Below are 23,197 nucleotides of genomic sequence, written 5' to 3'. Positions count from 1 at the left end.
AGTTAGTCATTGTAACTTTCCTTGGCCACTCTCCACCTTTCATTGTCCCATGCTGATTTTACTTACGGGTTCTAAATATATATGTATCACCCAAATATCCAGGTATTGAAAGTCAATCAATCTAATCTAAGTAATAAATCTAGCGACTATAAAATCTTGAACTGGAATTAGAAATATTTGGATTAGAAATATTTCCCAATGCCCGAGTTTTAACTAAATTCCTGTATTAATAAAAATTAGTATTAATATAATATATGAAATATTATAGTTTACTCAACAACACACACAATTTAAGTTTTATTATGAATGAGATTGTCATCGAAGCCTTAGAGCAGGGGTGGGCAAATACTTTAAAGCGCGGGCCAAAATGAAATTTTCAAAATGTCTCCCGGGCCGGAGGACTATACCGCATATGCTTTGTACAAGCGGATGTTTTGGATGGAGTTTTTTCCCTGCCAATTTTTTTTTGACAAAAACACTAAGTATCATTTCAATTTGAATAAAATATGTCACGTAATTTTTAAAGAAATATTTTTATAAATAAATGCCTATTAGATAAACCAGTCAATGAAACATTTTATTTTGTTACTTATTTATGTCTTAATGATACAAATTATTTTATATTGACACATAGTTATTACAATTTAACATTTATATTGCATTTCGTAAATATAATAGTAAATAGAATTCAAAAAAAGAAAAAAAAACATCAAACGGTAAAATAAATATTTAAAGTTATGTATGTGTTTACGAGTGATATAAGGCTATTGGGCAACCGCACACTAAATACTAACCTCAATGGTGGTGTGGAAACTAAAAATTCCAGACCTTTGATTCAAAAATACCCAATTCATGTTTCTACCGGTGTGGCAATATTGGAAAATGTTATAAAAAATGCACATTTTTCAGCGCTCTCACGAGAAAAAGAGTTTCACATCTAGTCATCTATGGCATATGCCGTACTCACAGGCATTTCGAACCTAGCGCGATCTCCTTTGTGTTTGACGAAAAAACCGCCCTGAGAGCGATCGTCGCGAGCGACCCGTGTGAAACACACGAGGATTGTTTCAAGCTCATGACATCGTCCACACTAGTGTAGTTAGCCGACCGCCCATTTTATTAAGACTATTATATATACAGTACGCAAATGCTGATGTCAACAAAATCTCATAAAAGAGTTTAAAAAAATTTATGTGCGGAATTTTTCAACGGGCCGGATAAAATTAGCAAGAGGGCCGGATCCGGCCCGCGGGCCGGCTTTTGCCCACCCCTGCCTTAGAGTGTTGCACCGAATTTGTGCTGCGCGAAATTGCTTGATTTGCAAATTTAGAACAACATGCAGCTAGAAAGCTTTCTGTTTTAGATATTTTAGAAAATGATTTCTTCTAGAAATATCTAATATTTATGTAGCGAATTAAAAAAAATAAAATATTACTACCTTTTATTTAGAGAACTAAAAAGAATTTTGCTGCCTACGACAAGTACTAAAATAGGAAAATACAAATTTTGTGTTGCTGAAGCACGAAATTAATTCATATGCCTGCCTACGTATTTATGTAAATATATGCACATACTTATACATGCGAGTACATATGAATACATGGTTTTACGAGTGCGAATCTCCATTAAAGGTATACCAACCACGCATTTATTTATTTTCTTTATTCGATTTGCACCTCACATTACATAAATTGCATACACTTATGTAAACACATACACACACATACGCATATAGGCATGTATATATATATATATATATATTCGTGTAGTTAAAGCCAACGCTTGTCCAAATCGGGATATGCCAGCTACAGCCAAATAGGGCGAAACAGCCTTCGAATGGCATACATATTGGCGTATCGGCGTATCGACTTCAATCGGCGAGCATTTGAAAAGCGAAAAACGAAAAACAGCACTGAGTTGAGTGCCTGGCTGAATTGGCTGGCCGACATTGGACAACCAGCAAAAAAAAAAAAGCTGCGGTCGAATAACGAGCCCACGGCTAAGCGAACGGCTGATGGGGCAGCAAGAATCTCCAATGTGAAGAGCCTACGCACAACAAAGCTTCAAGATCAGAAACAAATGTCAAAAAATTCATTGAAATTTTAAAATAAGTTAAGAGATTTAATAATAAGGCAAAAATGAAAATTCGTACAGTAGGAACTCGATAATTGGATCTATTAGAAACGGATGAAATTGCATTTATTCGAAGTCCTTAACGCTTTGCGGGAACAAACCATGAACAATAACAATAATGATATCTGAACTATTTTTTAGAAGCGATTTGTTGTTTTGCCATACGAGAATATTACACAAGTGTGGCTACTAAATAAATAATGAATGATGGCACTATTAAACATTTTATTCACCTAAGGATACATAAAAAATTGGCGCGGTGCAAGATCCGGCGAACAAGTCGAATGGTCTAACAGTGAAACAGTGGGCTTGGTAGGAAACCTTTTCACAGTCACTGCGTTAATGAGCGAGCGTATTTGCTTGATGAAATTTCTTGTGTCTTTTTTCTTCTAATGTTTTACGGAATTTACCAACCGTCATATGACTAATAGTTTGACCTTTCGAAACTCAGTAAAGGTCCAAAGTCCCGCTAATATGGAAAATAATTGTGATTACTTTGAATTCTGATATGCTCATTCGAGCATGGTTTGGAACTTCGCTTCATGATTCTAATAAGCAGAATTAATTTTGAGTAGGTAGGATGCGTTAAAAAAAGAATGAGGTAAGGGAAGAATGAGAATAAGATAAAAAATATCAGGATATAAATATTAAATATAGCAAAATAACAAATAAAACAAATGTACCAAAATTAAACCGGATAAAATACAGGGGAAAGCTAAAGTAAGGTAAGATACGGTAAGGAAACCAAGGAAAGGATAAGATAAAAAATATGAGACGAGATGGAAAAGATAAATTGGGTAAGATAAGACAAGATAAAAAGGGATAATGCAAAAAAGATAAGAAAATAAATATTAGATAAGGTAAAATTAAGAAAAAATAAGATAAGGGATGATAAAGCAAGGCAAGATAAGACAAGATTAAAAAAAGGATAAGCTAAGAAAATAAATATTAGAAAATAAAAAAGGGGATAAGATAATGAAAGGATGAAATAAGGTTAGATAAGATAGAAAGATAAGAAAGAATAATACAAAACCAGACAGATAAGTTCAAAAAGTATGGGGAAAGGAAAGATAAAATATAGCAAGAAGGGATAAGTTAAGGTAAGTTATGATAAGATAAAAATAAGCGAAGATAACAAAAATAAAAAAGAATAAGAAAGATAAGGAAGGAATATGATGAGGACAAAAAAAAGGTAATACGGGAAAGGTACGTTAAGCTACGATAAGAAAGACAAGGTAAGAAAGTAAAGAACAGATAAGGTAATTTAAGATATGATAAAAGTAGGATAAAATAATAAAACAATGATAAGATGTTATCAAAAGGAAAAGATAGGAAAACTTAACAAATTTATTTTGTTTTTGCGGATGAGGGGGTTTAAAATCCTCAAAGCTGCCGTCGCAGCAATGGTATGTCCGGTGACTAAATATCTCCTACTGGTTTGGAACCGTCGCACACCCTGGAACCGCTTTCGCATTATTTCAGAATGGTGTTCTATCTTCTTCATTACAAAGATGAATGCCTATGTGCCTGCATCCAGGTCCCGCTGTTTTACACGGAAAATACTTTTCGCGAAATTAGTGATGATCTGCCATGTTTCTTGGCTACTTAACATCTTGTAGATTACATTTTCAGCGGTTATGTGACAGACTGCATTCTCCAGCGTTCGAAAAGAAATATTAGATAAGATAAAAGTAAAGGTAAAGATAAAGATAAAGAAAGGTTAAGATAAGTGAATAATAAAACAAGGTAAGGTAAGTTGAGATGAGATAAAAGGAATAGGATAACATAAGAAAGGATAAGATGAGTAACGAATAGAATGAAGTAAGATAAGTCAAAAAGAGATAATTCGCTATAAATAGACAATTTGGTACCTACATGTTACAGCTTTTATTTGATACATGCGAAAATGCAAGCCAGGTCGCTGAAATTGTGAATGGTGTTTATGGTGCCGACACTGTAACAGCAAATTACGCAATATTGGTTTCGTCGATTCCGCTTAGGCATTTTTGATGTTAAAGAAAATGTCGATAATACCCAAAATGTCGATAAAATCGCAGAAATAATCGTAGTTGACCGACATTTTAGTAGTTGCAGTATCACCCAGGAGCTAAAGGTCGACCGTAATACATTTTTAAACCATATGCGCAAAAATTTTGCCCAAAAATAATGAATTTATTTTTCTCAAAACTATTGTAATATAAGGTTAAGATAAAAAAATATGAGATAATGTAGGATCAGAAATGTAAGATAAGATAAGCAACATGAGGAAAGAAAGATAAGAAAAAATGAGAGATATTAGAAACGATAAGTTCAGTTATTTTCAGGAAAATATATTACTAGGTAAAGAAATGGTAAAAGAAGGAAAATAGAATGCAATATAACGCAAGGTAGCAAATGTCAGTAGTGAAACCAAGGGTCACATTTGAGCTAGAATATGTTTGGCAGAGTGATAATACATCCCTATAAAATCTAACCAGACTTAGTTAGCTTTCAGTCTCAGTAGACATGCCGTTCCGGTGCAAATGCGAACGCAGTTAATTTTGAGCGATGAGGTAACTGAGAGAAATTTTAATTTGGCTTCACTCGATCGGCTTAAACCATTCCTGCTGCTTCCACGCTTAGTAGAAAGATAATAATAACAATTAATAATAATAAATAATACAACTTATTTACACTTATTCGACAGAGCTATGCAAGTCAAGCATTCAATTTTATTACAAAGCGGAACAATTTAAAGAGTTTTCCTATTCGTTTTAGTATAATATTGATATTTAATCTGCGGTACGGCCGATATAGAAACACTTGAAAATATGTAAATGAATCAAAGATAATAAATGGCTTACTCAGCGTTAATTGATTATGGCACTGTGAATTTTCAATGGGAAAACTACATAAAAAAGAAGCGACTGTCAGTAACGCATGCTGCTTGATAGCAAAGAATAAATCAAAGTGGTTGAAAAATAAGTCATGTTGGCATTATTCTGAAACAAGCACACCGAACTTGTCAAAATTACAATAAACATCTCGTTGCTGACATCACCTAATTTTTTTTACAAACTAAATTCCCACTAAACGAGTATCCAAATGTTTTGCTTACCAAACAAAGATTACAAAGCTACTTGGAAATGCGTGCGAGAGTTGCAACTACTGAGTTTGCACTATATATTTATCAAAAGAAAATGAAACGATAAAGCACCAGCTCAGACACCAAAATTCGCAATGAGCTACTCGTGTATGTACATGTATTAGTATGCGCTGCTGATACAACTTCACTGGCTGCCGGGAGTAAAACGCACGCGCCTCTTCTCATTATCACTGGCAGTCACGATTGTCAAATAAACATCTCTCACACTGAAACAAAAAATTAATCTTCTAGTTGAGAAAATTAATTAGTAATTTTTAATAAGCCGCAATGGAATTGCCAATTGAGCTGCTTTATTGTCATTAGCATTCATTAATTAACAATTCAATTCACAATTTTTTTTAACGGCAAAAACGTTGTGGCATTTGCTGGTTTATGTTAGTCATTGATAAAATTAATAGTTCGCGTTTTATTTATTATAACTTCTACTTTTGATACTCATTTGTTACATCATATAAGTAAATATAATGGCCAACAAGTTTGTGGTGTTAATGCCTACATTCGCAATCACAACTTGCTAGGTATAGTACAAGTAGTACATACAAAGGTAAGCACATACATATATACATATATGTATAGATAGATTCGAGTCGGCAGTGAGTTCGTCAAAACGCCCACCAGTGAAATTACCATATTAAGATATGTATAAGACTTTCAAGTGTTATTGTTTTTAGCTAGCGCATGACTCGAGCACCGCTTTTAGCTTGGCCATATGGCGACTGACTCGAACTGGCATTAACAGTTTTACCCTTAAATGGACTGCTACAAGTTCATAATTTTTCTTATTCATAATTTACCTTTCAATGAATTGACGGCAGTCATAACAGTCATCATAGTCTCTTATGTGTGTGAGCATGTGTGTGTATATGTACGTACATGCTAGAGATGCCAATTCTGTAGTTTTTAGGGTCCCAGAAACCCCGATGTTTCTCTTGTATTCATCTCGGGATCCTGAAAAAATCCTTTTTCAATAAGAGCTTTTTAATTTCAGTTTTTCACGAGACTTGTGTTAATTATTTATACATTTTTGCGTAAATTGATTTCAATTGGAAACTGCAATTTTGTTTTGAAAAAGTTTTTTACTAGCTACAAAAAACAAGATGTGAAAAAAATGAATACAAAAATAATAATAATAAGAAATATATAAAAAAATAATAATAATAAAATATAAAAAAAATAATAATAATAATAAAATATAAAAAAAAATAATAATAATAAAATATAAAAAAATAGTAATTAAAAAAAGAATAAAAAAACTATAATAAAAAAATAATAAACAATATTAAAAAAGAATAAAAAAAATATAAAAAAAAATAAAAAAATTATAAAAAAATATAAAAAAAATATAAAAAAAAAAAATAAAAAAATAATACAAAAAAATAATAATAAAAATAATAATAAAAATAATAAAACAAAAATAATAAAACAAAAATAATAAAAAAAAAAAATAATAAAAAAATAAAAAATTAAAAAATTAAAAAAAAATATTAAAGAAATTAAAAAAATAATAATGAACGAAAATAATGAAAAAGAATAATAAAATAATTCTAATAAAATTATAAAAAAATAATAAAAAAATAATAAAAAATTTTAGAAAAAAAAACAATAATAATTAAAAATTAATATACAATAATATTATAATAAACTAAAAAAATTATAAAAAATAGTAATAATAAAAAAAGTAATAAAAACATTATAATAAACAAAAAAACAAAATTAAGAATAAAAGCAAATAATAGTAAAAGAAAGTATAAACACATAATCAGAGATACATATAATAAATAAAATGATTTTGAATGATGGAAATCTTTATTTTGACCTTTACATGCTCTATTGCTCGTTTGTCTCGCTCACAAGCGTCAAACTTTCCATTGGCAAAAATATAAAACTTCTGAAAGAGTGTTTAATTTTGCGCCACCTTTGTTAGGTATTTAGACCACTCCACTTGTGGTGTGCGTCTTGAAGTTGTTTCCACAAATAGAGGGACCTACAGTTTTATGCTGGCTCCGAACGGCAAATTATAATGTTTCATACGGACCTTTTTCAAGGCAAAAATACATTCGAATATTTGCCATTGGCGCTTGATTATTCGAAAGAACTTATTCTATCATTCGATGCTTCATGCCGGTACATTCAAACCCAGACATTACCAAATGGTTGTCACGCTTCTAAAAACTCGCCTACTCTAAATTACTTAAAAAATATTCCGAAATCCCGATATAAAAATTTTCAAATAATGTTGGCATCCCTAGTACATAAATACAAATGCATTCAGTTAGTTATTTATCGCAATGGCGGCAATTTTACCATTTAATTGCAGACCACTGAATTATTATTAATTTTATCGATGCCAGAAACAGTAAAGACAGGTAGCAGTGAAAACAACAAAAAAAAAAAAACCAAATACATTCGTACCTGGAACTATGTACTCATACAAGCAAATTGGTTTGTAATTGCTCAAGGCAATCAAACCATAGTACTAAGTTCACGTTTCACGTGAAATGGCTATCAAAAACCATACAAATTGCATTGCAGTGAAAAATGCGTGAAATTTCATATGTATCTCACGGCAAAGAGGTACTCAGTTCACGCCGTGAAAAATGCGTGAAATTTCATATGTATCTCACGGCAAAGAGGTACTCCTTTCACGCCGTGAAAACACCGCGCAAATGTAATTGAGCGAAAATTGACTGTTCGTTTGAGAGTGCAATGCCTGAGTTCGAAGGCTCCGAAGATATGGCATTTTTAAGCGAAACGTCTTCGCTAAGAGTGCAATCAGATTTTCTTTACCAAACTTTGCCAATTGCTTCTGGAGCGATGCTCATAAATTTGATGTTTCTTTTCATTTGAGAATCAATGTTACGGACGAAATTTCTTGGCTGTGAAGCTTGTGCTATTCTTAATAGAAAACATTCAAAGATTCGTTAGTTTTATACATTAGTGGCTTTCTTTCAGTCAGTTTGCTGCAGTTAAAAAAAAATCCACCCAGTTGACTCACCATATTCATGTGCTCGCTTATTCATTCATTCCGTGTGTCACTCGCTCAATCAGTCCACATCAATGTATCTCACCTCTGTGCGCTAAATCTGTCGCTTTTAATGTCGCACTAAGTATAACATACCTACTTAAGCATATATATATGCACATATATATATCTATGTATAAATATATATACTATAAAAAATGTGGTTGATTTTTTTAAATCATGCCGTTAGCCACATTGTTTTCTGCTTTGAAGAATCGAAGAAGACTACATCTTTTCTTTAGCTGTGAAACAAAATTTTTAGTCTCAATTTGTGCCTGTGTATGTATGTATGTATTACTGTTGAGTATAAATCGTTCGTAATATGTTAACTCACTCAGTGTTGTTGCTCTTGCTATCGTTTCTGCTGTTGGTGCTGATGTTGCTGTTTGTTTGTGACGTTGATGTTGATCACCTCCGACAGTTGCTGTGATTAAAGTTGACACATTTCTGATGGCCGATGAAAATTTTGCATTTTGCAGATAAATATGTTTGATTCGTTGACAGTTCTGAACTTTTACGAATTAATTATGTATGCACCTATGCATGTATGTATATTTATGTGCATGTTTGTGTGTTTGTACTTAACCCACTGCTGCTTCTTGTTACCATTCAATGACAGAATAATGTGAATCAGCGGCATAGCTCATGTTGAATAAAAAAATTTATTTCTATTTTTACTATTTCTAACCAGATTTATGTATGTGCGTCCCAATGCCCTGCGCATAAATCTAAGCACAAGTGTATTATCAGGTGCCAGCATATTTCACATGAAGATTTAGTAAATAACCGCTGCCAATGACTATTCTCAACTTCGGTGTAAGTAGGCCATGAATATCAGTGTGCGGAAAATTTCCACCAAGAAATTGCTTCTGATATTGTTACTCGTGGCACAGTATTTTCTGTGATTCCCAGTAGCCTTATTGGCTGTGACCATGAAGAAAGGGTAATTAGTGTTGAGTAAACTGATTTAGCTTACCTTGAATTGAAAGTGAGGTCCAATGGCATAGTTCCATTCAATAGGGAATATCTTCACTCGAATTAATTTACTCCCTTATGGGATGCAAAAATAAGCGTTGCCTGATTTGAAATTTTGATTGACAGATTGACAGATTAAAAAAAAAAAACAAAAAAATAGAACATCTGTGGTCACAATTGACAACCGTTTAAGTTAATGTAAGAAAGATTTGAGTTATAATCGATATGCCATCGCATTCTACTAACAAGCGGCCTATATTCACATGACATCCCTACCTCTCAAAAATATTTTTTTTTGTAAGTTATTGATTGAAACATAAATTGGCTGTAACAACCTGTTACCGAATAATGTCTCGCCAAGTGTCTGTTTTCCGCACATCTTTTCCAGTTTCTTAAACCAAGAGAAGCCAGGTCATCTTCAATTTGGTCCTTCCTCCGGATACGAGGATGTCCTCTTCGCCGTCGTCCGCCAATTACCATTTCAAACACCTTCTTCGCCGGATCAGTTCCTGCATAGGGACGACATTACCCAGCCATTTTAGTCGCTGCAGGGGTAACTCGTTTTACTGTATCTCCGTAAAGGTCATACGGCTCATGATTCATTCGAATGGGGTACCGGTCATCTATGCAAGCAGGGCCGAAAATCTTGTGAAGTACTTTCTTCTCGAAAACTCCAAGAGTGGCTGCATCTAATTGTTTGACTCTACAGGCTTCAGTGCTATAGAGAAGCACCGGGATGATGAGCGTCTTCTTGAGTGTTGTTTTCGTTCGTCGATAATTTCTTTTTTTTTTACTAAAAAGTGTTTAAACAAAATGTACAGGTATGCTAAAATTAATAGTATTTGCATTTTGGATTTCGGATTATATATCAGGATTGGTTTCGGAATCCCAATACTTTATTAAAAATATCCCGAAATTCAAAAACGATCTCTTATATTAACATGCAAAATATGCATGTGTGTTTAAATAAGAAAATTGTACGTATTTAAAAATTAAATACTGTGACCTGTCTTAAGCGGACACCTAAGGAACTGAAAACTTTCTCTGCTTATGGGAGGTGCCCGCTTATGAAAAAAGTGTAAAAAAGTCAATAATATGTTATAGGAGGCTTGTATGCACAAGAGAAAAATATTTACGCAAATTCCTAAGAATTTGTGGTATGCTCTGAAAAGGTGTCCGCTTAAAAGAGGTGTCCGTTAGGAGAGAGTACACTGTACCTGAATACTTCCACAAGCAATAGAGACTCGATTCATTTCGGGCATGAAAAGCAAACTACAGTAGGTTCTGTTTTTATGCGGTTTTGAAATAGTGCGGTTTTTTTTTTAATTAAAAAATGCATGTCGACCTATCGAGAATTGTACATATAAACAAGATTCTAAACCAGCTAAGCAAAAACTCATCACAGATTACATCAGAAGTGCTAACCCTACAAGTATGGAACCGCCTGCATCACCATCCAGATCAGACGTGTACATTTCCTCAAGTGACGAAAGTGATTTTACGCCAAATCCTAAACGAATGCGCAACGTGTGGGTATTGTCTGATTCTATTTCTGACGTAAATTTATTTTTCGATTCGGACGTTTCTTAAATAAAGATATAATTTTCAAAAATACAATATTTTGTTTATGCGATTTTATATAATTATTTCAGATTCATGCGGTCTATGGAACGTATCTATAGTTATAATATGGGACTAGTGGCCTTTTGTATGCCATTTTATTCCATTATTTCAGATTTATGCGCTTCTTAGCACTTTTGAAACGTATCTATAGTTTTACTATAGAACTGGTAGCTTTTTTTATGCTGTTTCTTGCGGAACGTACATATATACCGCATAAAAACAGGATCTACTGTATTTTATTTTTAATTTCGGGACCGAGTTCTATCCTACAATAAATTAAAAATATTTCTAAAATATGTAAATGCCCTGTGTTAATATGAAAACTATTTTCGTGCTTTTATATCGCAATTATCTCCCATTTTAAAAAACTAAAAGACCTGAATAACGACGACCACTGCCATTGGAGGAGGTTCGTTCAGCAAGCTATTACGTTTTGGACTTCGGTATGCCGATAATAATCCGAAACATGAAAAGGATTCCTCTTTTGAACATTACAAAATATGCATGCGTTTTTAAATCGAAAATTTTTACTCAATTAAAAAAACCTTAAACCATGAATACTAACGCAAACTAGGGGCATTGATTCATTTCAGTTATAAAAACTTAAGTTATTTTATTTTTTTTTTTGCTAGTTTTATTTTGCATGCAAATTGTTACAAATGTTAGAAATAAAAGTAATGGATTATGAAAATTTTTCAATTTAACTTTAGCATTTTGAGCTGTTTTGAAACTTGTATGTATCTTTTATTATAACGATATTTTATTCAACGTTAGTAAATGTTTTCCAATAAATCTCCATTCACATGCAAATTTTAATGCCATCGTAATAAACATACAAGCAAACTAACAAAACAAAAATGAGAAAAAAAGTACAAAAAAACTAAAACAAAAATACAAAAAAATGAAGGAAAAAATACAAAAAATAGAAAAAAATTAAAAGGATATACAAAGAATTAAGAAACACAAGAAAAAAAATTAAAAAATAAATACAAAAAATTTCCCAAAAAAAAAAAGCACACACACACAATACCCCAACACATCACCAGTTTTCGTATTAATCCCACCAGCCAGGCACGTGGTAAAATACCACTTTAACTAATCTGAAAATGTGACTACCGATTTATGACGGCTATTTGCATGCACTCATCCATATAAAAATTCTATTTATGTCACCGCACTGATGCCGATGATGCAATGCAAGCGTTTGAAGTAGGCTGGGAGGGTTGGAATATCATCTACAGCGTGTCAGCTTGCAGCGAACTGCTATTCGCGCGACACTTGTGACACCAACCGAAGCGCATCTATCAAATCCGAGTAATAGCGTGCACACATACATACATAGGAGTACCTCATCAACCACAAATGCACACATTGTCTAACTATATAATAAAAAAATAAAAAACAAATGCAACAATCAATAAATAGGTAGAGTTGCAGTAATAATTTTGCAACCACATTTGCATTCCAAATACTAAATAGGCAATCAACCTGCTGACTAACCGTCTTGCTGGCTGACTGTGTTAGGCGCTCGCTTGGTTGTTTCACCACTTACGAGTATTTGCATACATACGTACAATGCAACAGTGTTATATTTACTTTGCAGTAGTGTGGGTATGTGTGAGTTTGCTTTAGACAAATGGCACAGGTTAAATAAAGACATCCATTATGTTGCATTAAAATTTATTCTTTAGAATACACAAAAAAAAAAATAATAATAATAATATTAATAAATGCGTTGCGTTAATTAAAACACATAAATAATCAATTGGTAAGTATCGCAAATTGGTTAAAGTCATGGCTCGAGCATCTTGGGAAATGTGTGTACATATTTACGCACTGCTTGTATGGGAAGCGCGAATAATGGAGAACTTCTGCGTTTGCTGATATGCCTGACTAGTCATAATAATAGATTTTGGGTTGTCGGTCGTTTTTAATTTTTATTTTTGCAATATTCCTGGCTTCCATTTATTATGCTTTACTACGCAAATGTTTTAGAATCACTGTATGCGAACGAAATGTTTCCAATTCAGGAGGAAAATACTAAAACCCTTTAGTAAATGATGTATTTTTTCAGTTCTGGGCTAAAATTTGTGTTGTGACTCAATTGAGTTTTAAATGTTTAAGATTTTTCCATTTCATATCTGAGCGAGATTTCACGTGAAATAGTTTTCAAAAGCATTTTAACCCATTAATTCTCACGAAAGCTTAGTTGGGACCATTACAAAAAAAAATCTGAAAACATTAATTCAGGTAGTTGCTACAGAGTTTCCTCATTTTAAAGATTGGTCATAAAAAATTTTACGTCTTCTCATTGAACGAACATGGGATAAATTCTACTATAAAAATTTAGCAAATTTCTAAAATTGTAAAACAAATGTTTAATTTTTAATCAGAATCTGTTGAAACTTTTTAGTTATGCAGGTTTGTAATCCATCCAATTTCAGTAGAATAAATTCTAATTGTATTGATTTTTTATACGATGTGCAACATATTCTTCCATATAAATGATTTCCACACATTTGTTTCATATGGAAGAAAATAATCAACAATAAAATCCCCTCATAATAATACAATAATAATTTATACTTTTTTAAATTTTAGTATAATAAACTGCAAGTTTTCAGTTGCGAAAAATTCCTTTGATTTCTTATAACTTTTTTCCTTGTTGATGTTGCGCAGTTTCTTCATACTATAAAAAAATCATCCACTAGGAGCTGTTTGCATATGGCTTGCAGTCTGCTTTGCTATATTTTGTTGCATCGCTTTTGTTGCCACTAATTTGGTAGTCTTTGCGTGTTTATTATAAATTATGTACAGTGTAACCTTGATTACATAAATCAAGTTTTAGTTTCAACCAAACCAAAAGAAAGAAAAAAGAAAAGAAGAAACAGGAAAAAAGAAAAAAGCAAAAAAGAAGAAAACAAGAAAAATTAAAACAAGAAAGAAAAGAAAGAAAAAAACTAAAAAATAAAGAAGAAAGAACGAAAAATAAAAAGAAAAAAGAAAAAAAAGAAAGAAATAAATAAAAAAAGTTAAAAAAAAAAATAAAAAAAGCTAAAAAAAAATAAAAAAAAAGTAAAAAAAAAAATAAAAAAAAGTAAAAAAAAAAATAAAAAAAAGTAAAAAAAAAAATAAAAAAAATAAATTAAAATAAAAAATAGAAAAAGAAGGAAAAAATCCAAAAAGGAAACAAAAACCGAAAGAATAGAAAATAAAATATAGCTTAAAAAAACTAAAAAACACGCTTTTATTGCTAATCGAACTAAAAAGTAGAAAATAAATTTTAATGACAAAGGGACCTATAATGAAGTAATAGCAAATCGAAGGATCAGTCATAGTCAACTACCTCAGAACAGAATTATAACAAAAATTAAGATACAAATAGAGTAATTCAAATTAGAGTTAAAAGCGTGGGATGCTTGATATAGTAAATATTACAATCATTCTATTGGCAACTACCTATGTACAGAGGGTTATGAAAGTGAAGCAAAATGCATCCCACGCTTTTAACTCTAATTTGAATTACTCTATTTGTATCTTAATTTTTGTTATAATTCTGTTCTGAGGTAGTTGACTATGACTGATCGTTCGATTTGCTATTACTTCATTATAGGTCTCTTTGTCATTAAAATTTATTTTCTACTTTTTAGTTCGATTAGCAATAAAAGCGTGTTTTTTAGTTTTTTTTTAACTATTTTTTAATTTTAGTATATGTAGGTGTTTACGAGTAATATACTATTACACAACCGCACACTAAATACTAACCTCAATGGTGGTGTGGAAACTAAAAATTCCCAATTTTTGTTTAAAAAAATACCCAATTCATGTTTCTACCGGTATGGCAATATTGGCAAATGTTATAAAAAATGCACATTTTTCAGCGCTCTCACGAGAAAAAGAGTTTCCCATCTAGTCATCTATGTTGTGTGTTCCGAGCCGATCAGATTTTTAGAAGCCAGTGAAAATTAAGCTCAAAGATTCCGTTACAGTCATTCATACATACAGCCCGAGCTAATAAAAGTGTGTTAAAAAAATAAAATATTAATCCTGGCAATCCTAATAAGGATAATGGAAAATTTATCTCACATGTCTCACACTGCACTTGTTCTTCGTGACTATTTCGCCAAAAATTCCACCCATATCGTTCCGCAACCACCGTATTCGCCTGATTTGGCTTCGTGTGACTTCTGGCTATTCGCAAAACTCAAGAGACCACTACCGGAAATGGACTATTTGGCATGTTTCGGGAATTGGAAAACTCGTTGGCATAAGTGTATTTCATCGAGAGGGCATTATTTTGAAGGGGATGAAATTGATTTACAAGAATAAATGACGATTTTTCATTTTACAACCAAATTCACCTTACTTTTTGCCCACAGGTAAAAAAAGAAAATATTAATCCTGGCAATCCCAATAAGGATAATGGAAATTTTTTATCAAATTATTGCATTGTCATCGGTCTTTGATAGGTGTGCAAAATTTCAAGTCGATCAGATGTTTAGAAGCCAGTGAAAATTAAGCTCAAAGATTCCGTTACATACATACATACATACATACATACATACATACAACCCGTCCTAATAAAAGTGTGTTAAAAAGAAAGGAAAAGAAGAAAAAAGTAAAAAAAAAACCGGAAATCAAGAAACGAAAGCCAATGCAGTCTTAATTTTTTTGAAATGGTAACAGTAGTTAGTCTTTATAAACTGCCTACTAATATGCCTACGAGAAATTATTAAAATATTCTAACCAATTACCATTTTCAATGATGACTTATGGATGGGATGCCGAAAGAGAAAATAAGGGGGGTTCAGCCATGTTGCGAACACCAGGAGACGACTGGTGGAAGCAGAAACTCGTGCCATGCGCCTTAGCTGGAATGAAGTTAAGAGATTGGTGGAAAATAGACACGAATGGAAGAAGTTCCTTGTGGACCTATGCTACAATTTGGAACTTTTGGAATTGATGGTGATGATAAATAGTGTGGACTCAATTCATTCAATTTTGGAAAAAAACCAGACAAAAAATAATAAAAAAAAAAAACAATACAAAAAAAAAATAACATAAAGTAATCCTGAAATTTAGTTTAAAGTGGCGACTCACTTCATTGAACCACATTAGAAAACGAAAAAAATTAATTATTCAAACTCCGACTTAAACTAAGTAGCAAATACTTAAAAATAAATGTTTTTCTCATTAAGTACAACAAAGAAAAAAATCTAAAATTTTAGTACTAACTATACGAGTGTTCACTTTATGCCCGCTGGCCCACTATAGCCTAATTTGCGTGCGATTATCACATTTTGGTCAACACCGTTTGACCCTTCACGTTCGGAATAAATGTAGTGCTACCGATTATTACCAACAACAAGTGCTAGGCGAACCTAAGCGTTTATGGCGTATAATCGCTAAACGTTTAAATGGCTAAGTGTTGGTTTCGCGTGTGAAAAATGGAAAACGTTTAAAATACATTTTAGCAGCATTTAAATGATTATTTATAGTCGGTGCTAATTGCGTTTGAGCTGCAGTAGCATCGATCATCACCAGTTAATATACCTATATGTGTGTGCGTACATACGTACCTACATACATGATTGTTAACATATTTATTGCCAGCATTCATAACAGCAAGTGCATGCAAAGATAAACAACTATATGATAGTTATAAATTTTCTAACCAGCGATTTCTATATTTACTTGCATTTATGAGTTTTGAGATTTAAGTGCAACAATGCAACAATGCAACAATACCGATTTTCGGTTAATCTTTGGCGAAGAAGGCAAAACGGTATTTATGTCGTTAAGTTCGCCATCCGCCTGTCTTCACTTCACTTCGACACACTAGCGGCATTTTGCACTTAAAGTGGTGGTGGTGGTGGTGCTGGTATTTCTGCCGCACGTTGGGCCAAGTGCAATGGAATATTGCAATGTAGCGAGCCGACTGCAGCTTTGAAGCGAGTCAGTCACCCAATGAGTTAGTCAATCACGTTTTAGGTTAGTTGATTGTTTTGTTGAGCTAAAACTTGACTTTTTGGCCATAACTTGAGGCAAATTATTATGCTTTATGGTTGCAACGTGTAAGGAATACTAAATGAAATATTAAAAATTAAGTGAAAACCATTATACTTGAGTGCACATAAAATTTATAGGTGTAGATTCACATGTTTCCACGCATACATAGCCATATGTGTGCACATGTGTGTAGTTATTTATTGGCAGCCCCACTCATACGCACAGGAACACACTCATCCACTCTCGACATTTGTGTGCGAAATTAATTTGATATGGCTGCATGTCAAAAGTTCACAAATCTATTAGTTTTGATAATTCAATTAAGTACAATATGGATTTCATCATATACGCACATACGCACATACATGTATGAAATTATAAGTACAAGTATAAAGTATGCCAAGAGATTCATTTGTATTTCTTGAATTTCATTTATTCACTGTGTGGCTTCTGTTGTTTTTCTTTTTGTCCTTTAATGACTAATTAGTGCTCCTTTTATGTTTCTAAAGTATTTTCTAATAAATTTTCTTCTTTGGTTTTTTTGTATTTCTTGCAGAAATTGCGCGAGTACGTGCCTCACTGTTTCAGATAAATGGCGTCAAGAAGGAACCACTTACGCTGCCAGAACCTGAGGGCACTCCTGTGCAGCTCAATGAGAAAGTCTATGTGCCAGTGCGAGAACATCCAGATGTAAGTTATTTAAAGATATATTATGAATTTTAATGGAAGCGCTGTGCTGTGCAGAAGGGCACGTGCTTACCTAATTGCGTATATATATGTACATACGTACATACCTATGTTAATGGGGATGAGCGTACATGCATGAGGAGCTCTTCCTATTTTGATAGTTTAACTAGAAAGCTATTTGAATGTAAAGCAAGGAAATGTGAACAAATATATTTGCACAACAACACTTTTAATTCAGTAGTGAATAAATGCTGCCAAAGGGTACTGCAAACTTTTCTGGTAAGACATATTTTTGATTTCAGGTTTTTTGTTGAATTTCAATGTAACACAATATTTAACTTTTCATACCCGTATACTCGTATTAGGCTAGGGCAATTTGTAGGAGATGCATTTTTTTGATCAAATAAGAACCGAAAATTGTTCCGATAAATCCCTGAATATTTATTTTCACAGAAAAGATAAATAAAAAAATTCCAAGTGCCTTGAAATGCAGAAGGAAATTAAAGTAAAAAATTTAAGAATTTTAAGATTTATTCATTGTTGAAAATTTTAGTATAGAGTTTTAAAGTCAAATATTTGCCGGCCATTTAACATTTTTATAATTTTTTTTTACTTTCTTACGATAAAATACACTTTGCCATTTTTTTTGGGAAAAATTTCGCATATTTTTATTTTCTGGGAAACAATTTTTTGGTTGCTTTTAATGACTTGCTTATTGCTATTGGAAAATTAAAATGGTAAGAAAATAGTTCAAAGTCAAAACCGAAATTTGACAGCTGAGAATTACCATATGCAACCAATATCCAAACCGGAGAAGCCCACTGGTTTACCTAAAAATTGATGAACAAAATGTATTCATCAAAATTTGGATCGAAGCGAGCATGACATCTTAGGCGAAATTATGAGATTACCCCATTTCGTAAACTTTCTGATCAGTTTCGCACAAGTGCCTCGATTTCATTTCGTATCTGAACGCAATGATTCGCATCGGACAGTGCCCGCTAAAGATGTCCACTATTAACGAAAGATAATGGCTTTGTTAGCCGCAGCGATTCCTTCAAACGCCTCAGATAAATATTCTACCGGAACAGTTACTGCTGCTGGTTACTTTCGCCTAACTCTTGCTGATTTGATTCGAGACCCATTTTCCACGAGTAAACCACAGGTACTTGAAGCACTCTTAGATACCTTGTTGTTGTACCAGCATAAACACTCCCCATACAAATCCGGGGAATGCTGCTGAAGTGACAGTTATTGGTTGGATATAAATCCGGATCGTTCCGGTTATGTAGAACCGTCTATCGTGGGAACGACCTTAGACACACTCGTTGTGCGCGATGTTTTCTCTTCGCTCGCTCTTCGGCCATCGAATTTTTTTGCAATGCTACTCTAGCCTGACTCCCGCATAAGATTTACTGCGTAGTGTTCGGATGCGACGGAAAAGCATATCAGACATAAGTGAGTTTTTGAGGCGTTGTTAGTGGCTTGGCGCTTACTAATGACATTTATCCAATGCTTCCTTTGATAACGGTTACCTTCGCTTAGAAGACACGATATTCAATATTTTTTTGTTCAGTTAAACAATTTAGTTTTCTCATCCTATTTATCAATACCCGATTCCGATTTAAAAAGTATTCAGTGCACTCTGTGATGTGTACCCAACTGCTTGGAGTCCGTACCACGTATCAACCAAAAATGGGGCATAATAAGTTCGGCTTCGGGCAGTCGCGTCAATCAAAATGACGAATGCAGGAGTTGAAAGAGCTTTCAATTCTGATTCAAATTATTATATATAAAAATTTTGTCTAATGGCAAACAACTTGACTAATTCTCTATGGAGAGCGCTTTTCTAGCAGTGGTTAACCACAAAGGTGATAATCGCTTGGCGTTACGTCTTGGCTGTACCCCGTTTGCTATAGAATCTCCCATCCAAAGTCTGGAGCTTCGTTGTTAAAAATATTTTTCGACCGTTATTCTCGTATGAAACCCATTTTTATGCCAGTTTCGCCTAAAAAATTAGGTCTAACGAAGTCGAAGTTTCAACAGAAGAATGTACGGTACTAATTCGTGTATCATCCTACGCCGAGTTTCTTCTTTGGAGGCAATGCGTTGAATCAATTTCAAATATAAAATAAGGTATTGGATACTGACTCAACACCTCACGATTTTTATGCACATGTTTTGTATGGAGGAAACGTTCAACCATGTAAGCAAAAAAAACATTTTTAGAAAATCAATGCGTTTTTTTGCGGTGCTTCAAACTTTCACCTTTTGAATAGTGATTGATGAAAATAAAAGTTTTCTAAATATTCTGATTAAAAAGCTGGAAATTTTAATGAAACTCTGATGAATTTTCCGAATTTCTTACAAAATTTGGAACCTTGAGTCAAATTCATTAAAGAATGAACTTTAATTTTATTGTTAGGTAAAAATTTTAAAAGTTAAAAAAATTTGATAAAATTAAAGTTTAATTAATGAAAACAAAAATAAATGTGGGGGGCTTTCTTTTTGTTAACGGGTGTACTTATTATATTAAAATACATAACAAATTTGTAACTCGCAGACTTGCGGCAACGCATAAGTTGAACTAGGTTAGTTTAGTTTGGCAATGCTACCCTTAAGAATGCTGAAATTTTTACTCGAAAAATATAAATTGTTTTAAATTCCCTTTTCTGAATTATGATTTTCCCATTGGCTGTGCTGCTTAGAGAAGTTAGCGCAGTACTAACGTCGACTGATAATATCTTTCAATTTTTAATTTGTATTTCTACCTATATAAAATAAGTTAAGGCAAATGGGGGAGAAAATTAGAAAAAGAAGATAACGCACACTGACTTGCTGATCCGCTTTTTTGTAGTCGTTTAGAAAAATGCACAGAACCCTTATCAACAACTTGAACTGCTATGCATTGAGAAATCATTTGAATATAAATCTAAGTGACTAATCGAATGATTAACTACTAATTATCACAATTCTTATAAAAGAGAAGCGCAAATAAAATCAAAGCAAATATGCAACAACAAGGGCAAGAATAAAGCTCTTCCATAAATGGCATGTAATAATATTACATTCACACATACTTACACGCATATTAAGAACATTTAATCTGAATAGTTAGTGAAGCGTAAAATCTGTACATTTGTTTTATGAAATGAAATCTGGCAGCTTGGCAACGGTGTCGTTTCCGCTAATTAAAAGCAAGCAACAAGAAACCTATACAACTTTGATGGCAATGATAGTTGTTGTTGTTGTTATTATTGCCAGTTAAATCACCAACTAGCCATATTAATGAACAGACAGACGGACAGACAGACATTCTGAAGCAATAATGTTCTGCTTCATTCGTTCGCTCATTGGCGGCTGGCGCTTTTGGCATTGTTCTGTTGTGTTGCCACATGGAGTCAGCTGCGTTAGTGCGTCGCATGAATTTCTAGTGCACCGGAAATCTATTAGAGGTGCGCCCCCGGTTGGCTTTTTTTTTACACAGCGCACCTCTTGTTGTCGCTTGTTGTAAGCATTTTTGTTAGCCACACTGTGTTGATGTGGTTGTTGTTGCAGTAAAAGCAATCTGTGTTTGCCGAGTTTATGGCGCCTTCAGCATTTTAGTGACGCCATGTTTCATCAGCGCTGCCAATTATGCAAAGCCTCTGCCTACATATGTGTACATGTGTGTGTGTATACTTATTTAATGTATTTTTCGCCTTCTAAACTTTTCGGAAGGGAGTCGTAGACGAGGTATGGTGAGTTGTGGCGAATCGTGAGCGGGTATGCGCGCTACAGGAATGCGTTTGGAGGAAAGAATCTGGTTGCTATATTTTCCATACACTACTTATAGTTTATGCTGGTATGTGTTTTATGGCATTTCACTTCTTCCACAGCTATTTTTATTATGTGACCAGCTGGAATTTATCTCAATGTTTGGGTGAAAAACAAATAACATAAATTATTGGATTTGGAAAATCATACAAATCTAAATTTTTTAATTAATTTCGTTGGCCTGAGAGTAAGTGAAGTATTCGAGAAAACAAATGTGGGGCAACCATTTTTTAGTGTCCGGGTCATGAAACAGCAAAATGTTAGAAAACGTTTTTTCAAACAGTGGCCGCCCCCCGATAGGCAATATCAAACCTCTGAGTGTATGTCTGCCCTGAAAAAGCTTCTCATAAACAAACCATCTTCCGTTCGGAGGCAGCGTAAACTTGTAGCTCCCACAATTTGGGAGAAACCCTGAAGACTCATAGCACAAATGACAGGAGGAGCTTCGCCAAACACCCAAAAAAAAGAAGGATATTGTATATATCCATATACATATATACTTACGCATTCCAGAGTATAAAATGTGCACCTCCACTCGAATCCATTCGAATTCGAAAAACACTACTTATCATTTGATGTTTTAATGCACTTTTGTTATTATGCAAATTTTTAATAGCCTTATCTTTAAAGTTTGTTAAGCTTTCATTTATTGGGTATAATTTTTTATTTACCTCTGTAGCATAAAATCGAATGTATTTAGTTTGGTTTTGCATATCATTTGTTTAATTATTCAAATGTGTTTAATGAGATTTCACCACTCTTGTTTTACATATATTTCCTCGCATAGTATTTGATGACTTTAATTTTATATAGTAGCTTGCCATTTAAAGTTAATTATACAATTATGTCGTTGTGTAGTAGCTTTACTGTCGGTGCGAATGTGTTTATAGGTTCCTATGCTTGATCGCCACTTTACTTTACACTATAAAAGTTTTTTCGTCCAACGGTGGTCATCTTCGGATGGCAAAAGCAAAACTTCAAGTGCATTTTCGCCACGAAAAACTTCTTATATAAAACTTATTTTCTATTCAGAGGTCGTAAGCAACATTAGGCACCCTATTTGTTACATGCCACAAATTGTAGTAGCTCTTCCTGAAAAGTGGTCAAGATTCTAAGCGTCGAATCTTCAGCCCTATGACTATGCCCGCCGATAAAAATACTTGCGAATACGACCACCGATTACACGAAAAATCAAGTAATCAGCGAATTCAGTGAAACACTTCAAATCTGTAAGAAGTTTGCGAAAAAAGGTTACTCTCAAATTCTTTATCATTCGATATAAAGTTTGGTTCAAAAAGTATCCGGTCAATAAACGAAAATGGGTTTGTTGTTCACCGACATATATATTATTCACTTCCAAGAGATTATCTTCATGACAGCCAATGTACGCTTCTGCGGATCTTCAAAACGCTTTCCATTGACCGCACTTAAAGTTACCTTCAGCTCGTGCTGAGAATTCCCTTTTAATGCTTAAACCGTCTGAAAGGCTTTCTCCAAAGTTGTAACTTGACTTCCTTTCCGAAAAGATAGTATTTTCTCGGTGGATTTGCAGATGTTACTCTATGATACTCTGCGAATATCGAACTCACTGATGACACTGTCATAACCTCTACGTTAAGGGTACGTGATGAGATGCGTAATAAGGTTGATTATAATATATTTTTAAAAGTGCAAATTTTGTTGACCTCAATATTCTTTTCCAGTTTAATAAAACTTTTGAAGTGAAAGAATGTAAATTGAATTGGTATAATGCACCTAATCTCCACGATAGATCGTACAATTCGGGA

General features: G+C 33.2%; 1 protein-coding gene across 1 annotated transcript in view; it reads left to right on the top strand.

Annotated features, from left to right (window-relative positions):
- The window catches only part of LOC129236626 (protein held out wings-like), a 97,285-nt gene that overhangs the window by 2,299 nt on the left and 71,789 nt on the right, over positions 1-23,197 (top strand). The window contains exon 2 of the mRNA XM_054870925.1: positions 17,464-17,597. Coding sequence (XP_054726900.1) covers positions 17,464-17,597 — 134 coding nt within the window. The remainder of the gene's footprint in view (positions 1-17,463; positions 17,598-23,197) is intronic.

This window comes from Anastrepha obliqua, chromosome 1 (assembly GCF_027943255.1).
Source record: "Anastrepha obliqua isolate idAnaObli1 chromosome 1, idAnaObli1_1.0, whole genome shotgun sequence".
Classification (NCBI taxonomy): Eukaryota; Metazoa; Arthropoda; class Insecta; order Diptera; family Tephritidae; genus Anastrepha; species Anastrepha obliqua.
This window is presented reverse-complemented; position numbering and strand designations above follow the sequence as displayed.